The 13,440-nt window shown below is 68.3% G+C and overlaps 2 protein-coding genes across 2 annotated transcripts; one reads left to right on the top strand and one right to left on the bottom strand.

Annotated features, from left to right (window-relative positions):
- Positions 1-320: 320 nt before the first annotated feature.
- ERBB2 (erb-b2 receptor tyrosine kinase 2) lies at positions 321-9,089 on the bottom strand. The gene is given in 29 exon segments (XM_048926734.1): positions 321-669; positions 742-997; positions 1,133-1,303; positions 1,375-1,472; positions 1,546-1,692; positions 1,767-1,842; positions 1,920-2,075; positions 2,142-2,327; positions 2,402-2,500; positions 2,572-2,694; positions 2,766-2,904; positions 2,990-3,037; positions 3,108-3,268; positions 3,357-3,447; positions 3,538-3,670; positions 3,757-3,956; positions 4,039-4,129; positions 4,214-4,287; positions 4,371-4,497; positions 4,722-4,838; positions 4,921-5,017; positions 5,019-5,063; positions 5,151-5,263; positions 5,572-5,640; positions 5,758-5,767; positions 5,769-5,896; positions 6,347-6,515; positions 6,606-6,757; positions 8,912-9,089. Coding segments are annotated over 29 exon segments (3,711 nt in total). The 5' UTR covers positions 9,003-9,089; the 3' UTR covers positions 321-325.
- Positions 9,090-10,050: 961 nt separating this feature from the next.
- On the top strand, positions 10,051-12,799 carry PGAP3 (post-GPI attachment to proteins phospholipase 3). The gene is given in 10 exon segments (XM_048926732.1): positions 10,051-10,288; positions 10,867-10,931; positions 10,933-10,965; positions 11,055-11,106; positions 11,109-11,206; positions 11,306-11,368; positions 11,452-11,513; positions 11,592-11,728; positions 11,939-12,143; positions 12,434-12,799. Coding segments are annotated over 10 exon segments (978 nt in total). The 5' UTR covers positions 10,051-10,089; the 3' UTR covers positions 12,498-12,799.
- The last annotated feature ends 641 nt before the right edge of the window (positions 12,800-13,440 follow it).

Here is a 13,440-nt window from a genome sequence, read left to right on the forward strand (position 1 = left end):
GCGGAGGAGCCTTTGGGACAGCGGCAGCGTGACGGGTGTATGGTGAGGAACAGCAGTGTGATGGGGCTCCCAGTCCTGTGCTGGTCGGGGTGATGCTGCTTCCATCTTCCTTCTTCCACGAGGAACCGTGTGAGCAGCCATCTCGGTGGGGCTTTTGGGCTCCTTCTGAGGGTCCTCTGCGCCCACCCCTGTGCTGCTGCACCGTCCCACGGTGCCCTGGGCTCTCCTGCAGAGGGGGCAGTCCCGGCCCCACATCCGCCGCCGGCCTCACGCCGTCCCTCCCCAAGCTGCCTCGGTGAAAGGGGGGTCCAGCGGTGGCCCTGCCCTACACAGCCACGTCCTCAGGCTCAGCCAAACCCAGGTACTCGGGGTTCTCAGCTGCCGGTGTGGAGCTGGGTCCGCCCTCAGGGCTCCCGGCTTTGGGGGGGTCCTGATTCCAGTAGTAGGGGTTGTCAAAGGCCTGGCTGAAGGCGGTGGGGACCGGCAGCCCCGGGGGGGCCAGGTACTCGGGGTTCTCCACGGCGCGGCCAAAGGGCCCCAGGAAGGGGTGCTTGGTGTCCTTGATCAGCCCGTTCTTGCCTTGGTGGCCCTTGGGCTTGTCTGGTGGGGATGGCGGTGCGCAGGGGTGCCGGGGGGGTGATGGCCGCTCCCCAGCCTGGTTCACGTACTCTGCAGGGACAAGGGACGTGTCAGCAGCTGAGCAGGGTCCTTGCCTCCCTCCCAGGGTCCCTATTGCCCTACCTGGCATAGTGGTATGGGGAGCTGGGGGGACGAAGCCCTCGGGGTCCAGACCCTTGCTCTCATTACCCGGCAGCGCAGTGGGGTCCTTGCTGTACCGTGTGGCCGGGGGGCTCGGCAGGGCTCCCTTGGCCCCAACATCCACCTCCAGAGCCTCTGGCACAGGGCACTCTGGCCCCTCCACCAGGCTCTGCGGTGGGAAGGGGAAGGCAGCTGATTCCTCGCCCTCTGTTGTGTCGGCTGGGGTTTCCGCCGTGCTCTGAGGAGGCAAGAGGGCATGGAGTCGGGCACGGCGCCGTGGGGTCGCACGGGGTCTGCGGGGTCTCCAGGTAGCGTTGGGGACTTTGCACCCTGTGGACCCTGCAGCAGCACGCTGCCCCAAGCTGCCCCATACCTGCGTGGAGGAGATGCGGCTGCGGTAGGCAGTGGAGGTCTCAGCACTGAAGAAGCCCTGGTGAGGGACCAGGTACTCCTCAGCATCCACCAGGTCGTCCATGTCCTCCTCCTCCAGCAGCGCCCGGTAGAAGGTGCTATCCATGGAGCTGGGCAGCCCGATCATGTCGTTCTGGGGGCGAGGGGGGGGCTGTCAGCGCCTGTTGGGGCACAGCTGAGGGCAAAACCCCCGGGACCCCATACCTGGATGACCACAAAGCGCTGGGGGTCGCGGGCCATGCGGGAGAACTCGGTGACCAGCTCACGGAACTTGGGCCGGCACTCGGAGTCGATCATCCAGCCTGGGGCAGAGCCGAGCGCCGTGAGGGGGGCGGTGGGGTCCTGGCCACCGTGTCCCCACGTCCCCCCACTCACATTTCACCATGATCATGTAGACGTCGATGGTGCAGATGGGAGGCTGTGGCAGCCGCTCGCCCTTCTCCAGCAGGTCGGGGATCTCCCTCGCTGGGATCCCATCGTAGGGTTTTGCCCCGAAAGTCATCAGCTCCCACACAGTGACACCTGAGGACACGGGGACATGGGGTAAGTGTTGCTTTGGGACCCCCTGCCCCACCGCAGCCAGCACGGGAACGCACCGTAGCTCCAGACATCGCTCTGGTGGGTGAAGCGCCGGTGCAGGATGGACTCCAGCGCCATCCACTTGATGGGGACCTGGGTGGGCGGGTGGAGGGGTGAGCGGGACCCCCTGGGGGCACCGCGCTCCCTGTCACCCCGTCCCCACGTCCCACCTTGCCCCCGTCAGCATGGTACTCGGTCTCGTCGATATCAAGCAGCCGTGCCAGCCCGAAGTCTGTGATTTTGACGTGGTTGGGGCTCTTGACCAGGACGTTGCGAGCAGCCAGGTCGCGGTGCACCAGCCGCACCTCCTCCAGGTAGCTCATCCCCTGGGCGGCAGGCATTCAGCTCTGCACCTCCAACCCCCCACAGCCCCCAGCAGCCCCCAGTCCTACCTTGGCGATCTGCACACACCAGTTGAGCAGGTCCTGGGAGCCGATGCGGTCCTTGTTCTCCCTCACGTAGTCCAGCAAGCAGCCATAGGGCATCAGCTGCGTCACCAGCTGCACCGTGGAGGTCAGGCAGATGCCCAGCAGCCGTGACACGTAGGGGCTGCCCACCCCGGCCATCACGTAGGCTTCCTGCAGGCAGCCACGGACAGGAGGTCAGGTTGGCACAGACTCCCCAGCCCCGTGCCAGCCTCCACCGCACTCACATCCAGGATCTCCTTGTTGGCCTTGGGCGAAGTGTTCTCCCGCAACACCTTGATGGCCACCGGGATCTTCACGCTCTCCCCGTCGGGGATCCAGATGCCCTATGGGGGGGTCGGTGAGCAAGGAGGACGCAGACGGCGCCATCTCACTGGCTGTGCCTCCCACTCCTCACCTTATAGACAGTGCCGAAAGCACCAGAGCCCAAAACCTTCACTTTCTTCAACTCCGTCTCCTTGAGGATGCGCATCTGCGCTTGGTTGGGGAGGGCCCCGCTGGGCGTCAGCGGCTCCACCAGCTGCGAGGGACAGGTGAGTGAGGAGGGACAACTCTTCGAGCCCTCCCCTCCAGGTTGCCCCACATCCCCACCTCGGTCTCCTGCAGCAGCCGCCGCATGGTGTGCTTCCTCTCCTGCTGCCGCCGGCGCTTGACGCAGATGACGGTGATGAGCAGAAGGACGACGACCAGCAGAGCCCCCACCACACCAGCAATGATGGACGTCACCTGGCTGTGGGATGGGAGGTGACAGGGGGTGTGGGGACGCAGTCACCCCCTGATGCTCCCCTGTGGGGTGGGGGTACCCATGGCGCTACCTTGGCTTCTGGTCCACGGGGCAGCCGTCCTCATCCCGGATGGTGCACCTGATAGAACGCAGGGTGGGTGAGCATCCAGCAGCCCCCTTCCACACCCCTGGTCGCGGTGCGTACTCACGAGTGGGTGCAGTTGGTGGGGCAGAGCTGGCAGACCCCCTCCTCATCCGGGTACTTCCAGATGGGCACAAAGGAGGCGTCCACCTTCACCCCGCTGGGGCAGCGCCGCACACACTGCTGCCCGTCCTTGTAGTGCGCACACGCCACGCACTGATCCGCGTCCTGTGGGGCAGGGGGGCAAAGGGTGGGGGGTGAGGGGCCTGGCGGCAGCGCCATCCCCAGGCTGGTGTCCCCATGTCCCCGTGCTCACCGATCCAAAGCAGGTCTCGGTGCCGTTCTGTGGCTGGCACTCAGGGTGGCAGGGCAGGCAGCGCGTGCCGTTGGTGTGCTCCCGGACGGCACTGCGGGGCGGTGGGAGTGGGATGGGGATGGGATCGATGCAGGGCTGCGTCCCACTCTCCCTGCCAGGCTCAGCCCATCCCTACACTCACCCATCCAGCAGGTTGCAGGAGGCCACGCACTCCTGGCCCCGCAGGAAGCGCTCACAGGAGACGCACTGAGTGGGGCCGGGCCCCCAGCAGTGCCCTTGGGCGCAGAGGTGGAAGCACACCAGGCCCTCACTCTCTGGGGAGGTCGGACACAGGGTTACCCCCCATGGCCCGGCCTGGGGACCATGAGCGGGGCTGGGAGTGGGACTGGGGGGTCCTCACCGCACTGCTCGGGGGCTTTGTTGTGGGTCTGGAAGAGGCGCTGGCGGGGGTGGCGGAAGATGCTGTCCCAGGGCACCTTCTGGAGGAAGCAGAGCTGGGGGTTGTGGTGGATGAGCACCATCCCACTGCTGATCTCCTGCAAGGCACGCAGCCCCAGTGCCTGCACCGCCAGGTCCTGCAGCGTCAGTGAGTAGGCACCGCTGCCAAGACACAGCCAGGTGAGCACCCACGTCACCCCCGTGTCACCCATCACGTCCCTCCAGGTCCCCGTCCCCATCTCACTTGTGCAGCACACGGCCACGGATAACACGCAGGTTCTGAAAGGCGCCCAGGTCGTCCATGCCGGGTGGCCAGGCAGCAATGTACAGGTACCCTGGGGGAGGGGAGGAGGGGGACACAAGCGTAACCACTGCTCGCTTTGTGCCCTCAGCTCGTGTCCCCCTCCCCCAGCACTCACCTGTCAGCTCCTCCAGGCTCTCGAAGACCGATAGCAGCTGGGGGTCCAGGGGTGCTGTGTTGGTGCTTGGGTCCCTGCGGGAGATAGGAAGGGGGGGGGTTGGTGGGACTGCAGGGGGTCCCAGTGGTTCCCTCTGGGATGGGGTAGCAGCGCTTACCCAGCGAAGGTCTCGGGCAGGAAGGCCAGGCTGCCAAAGATCTTGGTGCAGCCAGCAAAGTGCCGGATGTTGGAGGCATTGACGGCACGGACGCCCTTGAGGAAATCCACCCCCAGGCCGTAGCACACTGCAGGGGGCAGAGAGGGGGTGGTAGATTCACCAGGACCTCCCCAAAGCACTGCCTGCTCGGCAGCACGCTGCAGGGCCCCTCAGGGCACAGCAGCCCCTTGGCCCCACTGGAGGCTGGGGCTCTCCAGCACCGTCCCTGCAGAGCTCCCCAGTGAACAGCAGCCCCCTGTGTTGCCCCAGAGCCCCCCTAGCTGCATAATCAGGACCCCCCCAGGCACTCACCCTCTGGACAAGGCTTGCTGCACTTCTCGCACTTCTGCACATTGTTGACTGTCACCTCTTGACTGTTCTGGGGGCAGACAAGGGTACAGGAGCCCACCTCTGTCGCAAGGTAATTATCTGGGGGGCGGGGGGAGGGGACAGGACGGTCAGAACTGGGTAAGGAGGTGCTCAGACCCCTCCCCACCCCCCCAGCACTCACAGGGGCACTGGCTGACACAGCTGGCACCAAAGGTGTAACGCCCATCGCGGTTGGGCACCGACTCGAAGGTGTCGGAGTTGTAGATGACGAGGGGGGGGGCAGTGCAGCTCACAAATCCCACTCCGGTTGAAGTTCAGACAGGCCTGATGGGGAAGGGGGGGGGGGGGGGTCCAGCCATCAGCCCCTGTGTTTGGGGGAATCCCCTGCCCACCCCCCCATCCCTTGCCCACCAGGCAGTCGGAGTGCTTGGGGCCGGTGCAGCCCGCAGCGCACTGCTCGTGGCAGCAGTCCGTCGGCTTCGTGCCCTTGCAGCGTGGGCACCCGTGGCAGATACTGTTGGTCACTGGGGGGGGAAAAGGGGGGCACAGTGCCATGGGGATCCCTCCCCCAAAGGGAGAGAGACTGGGGAGAGGGGCGAGGAACTGAGGAGTAGGTGGCATTCCAAAGGGGAAGGGATTCTGGGCATTTATGGAGCAGGGGTTTGGGGACAAGGGGAAGGTCTGCAGCGTGGTGATTGGGGGGCACCAGTGTGGGTCCCCAGGGCAGGGATCTGGGTGCTACACGGGGTGAATGGAGCAGGGATATGGGAGTGCCCAATGGTTTGGGGGGTATCTATAGGGTGGGGGGGGGTCCAGGCAGCCCCATACTCACGGGTCTGGCAATCCTGGGGGCTGTCGCCCCAGCAGTGCCCCTCAGCACACAGTGCCTTGCAGTCGGGACCTGCAGGCGGACGGATGGCATCAATAGGGAGCTGGGGGGGGTAGCACCCCCCAACCCACCCACCCACCTCTCAGCCCCCCCCCCCATTCCCCCCCCTCCAGCCCTGGGGCTGCTCACAGGTGCGGTTTGCGGATGCTCTCCACATGGGTCTCACTGCGCAGCTCGTTGTGCCGGTGGAAGATGTCGGCCCAGAGGATGGTCTCCTGGAAGCAGAGCTGGGGGTTCCCCTCAATGTGCACCCCCCCCTTCAGGATCTCTGCGTGGGGGGGGGGACAAGAGCTGCCATCAGCATGGGGGGATGGCCCCACGGGGACACCCAGCCCCGCAAAGGGGCTTGGAGTCACTGCCCAGAGAAGGAAGGGGCTGCATAAAATCTGGGGAGGAGTGAGTTCTACTGGGGGCGTAGGGATGGACAACGGGGAATGGTCTTAAGCTAAAAGAGGGGAGATTTAGGTTAGACATCGGGAAGAAATTCATTGCTATGTGGGCACAGAGCAGCTGTGGGTGCCCCCATCCCTGGCAGCGCTCAGGTCCAGCACGGTGAGCTGTGGGAGGGGACATGGGCTGGGGATGGATGGATGGATTTTGGGGTCTTGCAACCCAAACCGCGCGGTGATTCTTTACCCCAGCCCTACTCGTGGACCTGCAGCTCCCACGCAGCGACCCCCCATCCATCTCCTCCCCCCCCCCCCCTTACGCCCCCTACCTGTGAGCTGCCGCATGCCGAGCTGCCGCAGCCCCACATTGCCCAGCACGGCCAACGCGTAGCGCTCCTGGAAGAGCTGCGTCCCGCGGATGATGCGCAGCCCCTGCAGCCCCACGGCGCTCACGTGGTTCTCAGCGATCAGCACGTAGCCCTGCACCTCCTTGATGTCCTGCGGGGTGGGGGAGATGGGGCAGAACGGCGGTGAGACCCCCGGGACCCCCCTTCCTTCCCGGTGCCACGCGTCCCCGAATCCTCGCACCTTGAGGAAGGCGGTGTCGGCGCCGGGGGGCAGGTAGGTGAGCTCCAGGTTGCCCTGCACCACCTGGCAGCCCTGGTAGAGGTGCCGTAAGGTCTCGTAGTGGCTCTCGGGGCTGGAGGGCTGCAGCAGCTTCATGTCGGTGCCGGTGCACACTGCGGGGATGGATGGAGGGGGTGAGACGGGTCAGCCAAGGCCGGCCGTGCCATCGCCCCCGCGGGATCCGGCCGCAGGAAATGCTGCGGCTGAGGCTGCTGACGGTTATCTGCTCCCAAAAACTTCCGATGGGCTTCCGATGGGCTTCCTGCGCGGCCCCCGCACGTGGCGTGGGGACGAGGGACGCGGGATGCTCGGGGATGCGGACCCCCAGCTCCCACCGCAGCACCACCCCAACGTTTCGGCACGCAGCCACGACCCCCACCGCGTGCCCACGTCCGGCACTGGGCGGTCCCAGGGGGCCGAACGCCGCCCCGGCCCCACAGCCCGCAACGAGCGCAGCCTGGGGGGGCCCCGAGCGGGGCGGGGGCCGCGGAGCAGGAATGCTGTGCCCACGCCGCCGGGGGGGAGAAGCCCAGACAACACGCGATTGTTGAGCGGCCCCGGATGGCCGCGTCCCATGGCCGCCTCGCTCCGTCCACCCCCCCCCCCCCCCAACCCAGTGCGTGGCGGTGGGTCCGGGAGGGGCGGGCCGGGGTGCGGTGAGTCACGGCGGTGGGGTGGCACGGCCCGGCCGCAGCGTCCCGCCGGGAACCGCCTTTTCAGGTCGGGCATGTTTGGGGAGCGAGCGGGGTGACGCAGGCACGGCCCAGCCCCGGCACGCCCGCGGCCCCCGGCGCCCCACCGCCACGCGGGACGGCCCCCCAGTGAAGGCTTTGGGGCTGGGGTCTCTCGAGACCCCCACGTTCCAAGGTGCCCCCCTGCCTCTCCTCGAGCGGGGGTCACGGTGGCTCCCCGTTGTCCCCTCTCACCTCATGGGGTGGGGGCCGCGGTCGCCCCCAACGCTGACCCACGGCTCCACCATCACCACCTCGGAAGGGGACGCTGAGGCAGGGGTTGGGTACGTCTCGCTCTGCCCTCCGTGCAGGGGGGGCCGCGCGGAGGCTGAGTGACAGCCCCCGGTGCCGGCAGCTGCCACGAGGCCATGGGACAACCCGGGATGCAGCCGCCCCCCCCCCTTTCCCGACCCTCTGCCTGCTGCGGGGCCGCCGAGACGGGGAAACAGCCCCGAGCCTCCAGAACGGGAATCTCTGCCCCTGGGCACGGGGCAGCTACCCATGTGGATGGGGAGGTGGGGACTGCCAGGTGCCCCCACCCCGAAGGGAACGGCCCCGCGGTGTTGTGCGGCCAAATCTCAAGGTCTGCTCCACCTGTTGCGTGCGGGCAGGGGATGCCGACGGCGCTCCCAGGGCCGGAGGAAGGCGGTGGGGATGGATCCCAGTTCGGAACCACTGCCATCGCCCTCCCGGGGCTCGGGCTGCGCGTCACCCCCTGCCCTGGGGACAGCGCTGGGTACAGCGGTGGGGACGTGCCACCGCTCGGAGCTCGAGCTGCAAGGTGATGGGAGCAGAAGGGACCCACCGAGTCCCCACTTTTTGCCCGGAGCCCCACATCGGGATCTGCGTGGGGACGGCGGTGGGGCGATGCCCGCCCCGTCCTCGCTCCGGCCGAGGCCCCGCGGCGCTGGGGTCCTGCCCCGGCTGCTCCCGTCGGGCCGGGCAGGGTGCGGCACCTCGAGAATGTGGATGGGAGCGACCGGCGGGGACGCACCCGCCCGCCCGCCCACCCGCACCGTGCGGCACCGCCGCCGCCCCGGGGCCCCTCCGCGCCCCGAAACCATCTCCGTGGGACGGGGGAGGGGGGGGGAGGGGGGGGCTCTCGCGGTTGTGTCACCGCACCTCTTGTGATCTGCGGGACCCCCGCGAGCCGTTCCGTCCCACGCACCGCGGTGGGGACGGGGCCGTCTCCATTTCGGGGTCCCCTGGGGGACACGGCACAACAGGAGCTGCGAGCTCGCCCTCGCCGGGGGACACCGGGGGGGGGCAACGAGCGATGCGGCCGCCCCCGGCCCCGCGCCTCCCGGCTCAGCCCAATCCCGCGTGGGAACGCCGAGAGGGAGGTGCTGCCCACGGCGGGGAGCCGGGAGGGGGGGGGGGAACAAGCAAGGCGGGAGGGGTGGGGGTCACTTTCAACCGTAAAGCCCCAGCAGCCCCCCCGGCCCCGCTACCCCGACCCCTCCGCTCTCCGCACAACTCCGCACCGAGTCCCGCCGCCGCCCCCCGCGCCCCCGCTGCCCGTCGGGGCGGACCCACCTTCGGCGGCGGCGGCGGGGCAAAGCGCGGCGAGCAGCAGCAGCAGCAGCGGCAGCGCGGGGCAAAGCGGGCGGCCGCGGGCGGCGATCATGGTGCTCAGCGCGGGCCGCGGCCCATGGCCCCGCGCCGGCCGCTCCGGGAAAGTTTGCGGTGCGGTTCCGCCGCCTCCCGCCGCGCTCCCGGGCTCCACCTCGCGGGGACGCGCAGCGTTCCTGGGAGCGGGGGAAGAGGGCGCGCCGCGCGCTCCCGCCCACCCCGCGCGCTCCCGAGCACCGGAGGCACCGGACGGCGTCGGGTCACCGTCCGTCCCGCTGTGCCGGGATCAGCGGCGGAGCTCCCGGCTGCTCGCGGCCGCCCGGCGGCACCGAGGCCGGACATCGCGGGTCCCGAATCTCCCGGGCAGCATCGGAACCACGGGAACCACTGGGCGGCTTTGGGCACTTCATCCCGGGAGCAGCGGGGCCCCTCCGACACAGGCAGCACCGAGCCGGACGTACCGGGCACGGGGATCCCGCCGTACCGGGACTCCCGGCTGCTCTCGGTCACCCCATCCCGGCAGCACCGGGTTTTCCTGTCTCGGTCACCAGGGGTCCCAATGGGAGGGCGGTGCAGTGGAACCCTCGTGCGCTCCATCTCGGGGTTCCGCCAACGTGGGAGTTCCACAACGGGCACTGCGAAGCACCGGGCACGGCCCCGCTGCTGACACGGCTCCACCGGAGCACCGCAGCACTCGGGCTGCCCCGCTGCACGGCGCGACCCCCGGCCCCACGCGCGGTGCGGCGGTACAGGCCGAGGCCGCGGGGCAGGGCCGGTCTCGCAGCTGCCCCCATCTCCCAGCCAGGCCCGCTGTTCTGAAGCAGCCCTGGACCTCGCGGCCTCCGCCCCCCGCCGCCCCGCTCCTCTCCGCACTGCGCTGAGACCCCCGGGGGCCCTCCGGTCCCCCCACCGGGCCTGAGCCCCTCGAGGCCTCCGACGCCCCCTGGCACCACGGGGGGATATATCCCGTGAGCCTCTGCGGAGAGCGCCGAAGGAGGGGGGGGGCGAAATATCCCATGATCCTCCCGCTCTAGAGGACCGCAACCCTCCCGTGATGCCCGCGGCCAGCGGGGGCGCTATATCCCGTGGTGCCCCGCGCCGCCCCCACTTCCGGGGCGGGCCGGAAGCCGCGCCGGGCGGCGATGGCGAGCGGCGGGGCGGCGCGGGCCGCGCTGCTGCTGTTGCTGGGAGCGGCGACGGCGCCGGACCCGGCCCGCGGCTCTCAGGGCGACCGGGAGCCGCTGTACCGCGAGTGCCTGGGCCGCTGCGAGCGGCGAAACTGCTCGGGGGCGGCGCTGCGGCACTTCCGCGCCCGGCAGCCGCTCTACATGGGCCTCACAGGTACCGCCCCGCTGCCCGCCCATTGGCTGAGGGGCCTGGAGACTCCGCCGCTTCCGGGCCACGCCCACGTGGTAGCCACGCCCACGTGTCGCGCAGGCTCCTCCTCTGCACGTGGAGGCGGGGCAGAACTGGGAGCACTGGGATGTACTGGGAGCTGTGGGCTCGTATCGGTGTGGGCTGAGAGGTGACCGGGCTGTGCTAGTTCTGCACTGGGGAGCACTGGGCCGAGGTGAGACCGGACTGGGGGGGGTCACTGGTTCCTGACTGGGACCGTACTGGGAGCGCTGGGATGGACCGGGAGGCACTGGGCCACGCTGGGGTCAGATTGGAAGGTTGCTGGTCCGTTCTGGGGGAACACTGAGCCACATTGGAGCATGCAGGGCTGTGCTGGGAGGCACAGAGCCATGATGGGGGGTACTGGGCTGCACTGGGGAGACTTAGGGCCATCCTGGAACCTTCTCCTTGGCCGTGGCAGATGGGTGTCCTGACACCCACTGTGCTGAGAGGGACTGGAGGGGGTGCAGGGAGGAGGGACACACTGAGCCCCACCCCGGGACCCCCCCGCTCCCCATCCCCAGGCTGGACGTGCCACGATGACTGCAAGTATGAGTGCATGTGGCACACAGTGCGGCTCTACGTGCAGGGCCGGCCGCCGCGTGCCGCAGTTCCATGGCAAGGTGAGCACAAAGGGGGGGAGGGAGGTTGGGGTTCCCTGCGTTCCCTCCATCCAACTGACGCCCCCCCCCCCCCCCCCCCCCCCTTGCAGTGGCCCTTCTCCCGGTTCCTCTTTGTTCAGGAGCCAGCCTCTGCCTTCGCCTCCTCCTCAACGGCCTGGCCAGCTTCCTGATGCTGCTGCGCTACAAAGCTGCCGTGCCCCTCACCTCCCCCATGTACCCCACCTGCGTCGCCTTTGCCTGGGTAAGTCCTCCCCTCGGGGCACTGGGGACAGTGCAGAAGCCACCACTGTGGTGACCTTGTCTGTCCCCTGCCTACAACAGCACTCTGTGCTCTCCACAGGTCTCTGTCAATGCCTGGTTCTGGTCCACCGTCTTCCACACGCGGGACACGGCGCTGACAGAGGTGAGGGTCCCCATCCCCACCTTGTGGGGGGCACTGGGTGAATCCCCGGGGTCTGAGCCCCCGGCTCCACTCCTGCCCTGCAGAAACTCGACTACTTCTGCGCCTCAGCCGTTGTCCTGCACTCCGTGTACCTGTGCTGGGTCAGGTGAGCGCGGGTCCCAGCGCTGGGGACAACGCTGTTCCTGGGGCTGGGTTTGTGTCACCGCTGTCCTCCTGTCCACAGGACGATGGGGCTGCGGCGGCCGGCCTTAATCGGCGTCTTCAGGGCCTTCCTCCTCCTCTTCCTCGCCTGCCACATCTCCTACCTGACGCTCGTCCGCTTTGACTACGGCTACAACATGGCTGCGAACGTGGCCATCGGTGAGAGCTGGGGCAGCGGGGCTGGGGTGGGGAACGTGGGAGCAACGGGTCCAGGAGGAACGATGGGATCAGAGTAGGGGCCGAGGGAACACGATGGGAGCAGGGTGGAGGATGTGGGGACACAGTGAGATGACAGTGAGGACCTTGGGGACGCAATGGATGCAGGCCATCGCGCTCCCATCCCCCTGCCCCCTTTTTTTCCCCCCTTAGGGCTCCTCAACCTGCTGTGGTGGCTCTGGTGGTGCCTGCGGAACCGGCCCCGCCTGCCCCACGTCTGGAAGTGTGCGGTGGTGGTGCTGCTGCTGCAGGCGGGGGCTCTGCTCGAGCTCCTCGACTTCCCTCCTCTCTTCTGGGTGCTGGACGCCCATGCCCTCTGGCACATCAGCACCGTGCCACTCAACATCCTCTTCTACAGGTGAGGGCCATGCTTGAAATCGGGGCGCCGGGGGCCCTTTCCTTCAGTATGAGGTGCCCAGTGCTCCACTCTTGAAATTGAGGTGCTTGGGGGCCCCTCTTTTGCCCTTGGAGTGCTGCGTCCCCTGTCTTGAATTGGGGCTGCTCAGAGCCCCCTCTCTGCTCCTGGGTGCTGGGGGTGCTCCAGGGTCTGACTGGGCTCTGGTGGCTTTTGGGCCCCCTTTGTTCCCCCCACCTCCTGCCCCCAATGGACCAATCTGCGCCCCCCAGCCCTCCCCTCCTTCCCCACAGCTTCCTGGTGGATGACAGCCTCTACCTCCTGAAGGCCAACTCGGACCTCTCCAAAGTGGACTAGAGCAGCAGGGAGGGATGAAACACTGCATGCCCCCCCCCAGGGCCCTGCCCCGACGTGTGCCAAACAAATTCCTCCCTCCCCCTTCCCCATACCTCCTGGCCATGGACTCCCCCTTCCCCCTGCCTTCTGAGATGTGCTTTCCTTTCTATCACTCTGTCCTGTGTGGGGGCCAGGAGCCCCTCTCTGGGAGAGCTGGGGGGCAGTGGACCCCCCTGGCTGCTGACGCTGAGCCCATTTCTCCTGCTGTGGATCCCGGCAGCCGCGAGGTGGCAACGGCTGTTGGGGGCTGCACTGCTATGGGGGGGGGGGGACGTGGGGGTCCTGGGGGTGGCCGAGCACAGAGGGGGGACCCCTGGGGGGGTGGATGGTGCCTGTGTATGCTGGGTGCCTGGGGGACAGGGGGAGGGACGCTGCCTTGCCCGGCCCTGCTTGCTGCTGGGTGGCTTTTTGGCAGAGGGGGGACAGTGCAATGCGTGGGGTCAGAGTGGTGCCTTCGGGTGGGGGGGGTGACCCCCTGTGCAGCCCTTGGGGAGTCCCTGGGGCTGTGCCCCCCACCCAGCAGGGTGCAGCCCCCCAGCAGGGTGTGCCCTGTGCTGTGAATAAAGCTGGAATTCAATCTCTACTCTGTGCCCCCCATCCTGCTCTGCACCCCACCGCTGCTCTATGGGCGCTGCATACCCAGCCCCCGCTGCGCTCCTGTCGCCCCACACCACCCTGCCCACTCCACGCAGCCCCCCACCCTTCTGTCCCCACTCCCCCCATCTTGGCACGCCCTTTACAAGCCCCTGCACCCCCTCCCTTGAGATGCAGTGACCCCCATTTCCCTCATCCCCCATTTTCCCCCCCCCAGCCTGCACAGCCCCAAGCCGCCGTGCCTCCCCAAGGCCGTGCCGTGCTCAGCTCAGGCTTTATTATGGGACGCATGTGGGGGTGGGATGGCAAG

This window comes from Lagopus muta, chromosome 25 (assembly GCF_023343835.1).
Source record: "Lagopus muta isolate bLagMut1 chromosome 25, bLagMut1 primary, whole genome shotgun sequence".
Taxonomy (NCBI): domain Eukaryota; kingdom Metazoa; phylum Chordata; class Aves; order Galliformes; family Phasianidae; genus Lagopus; species Lagopus muta.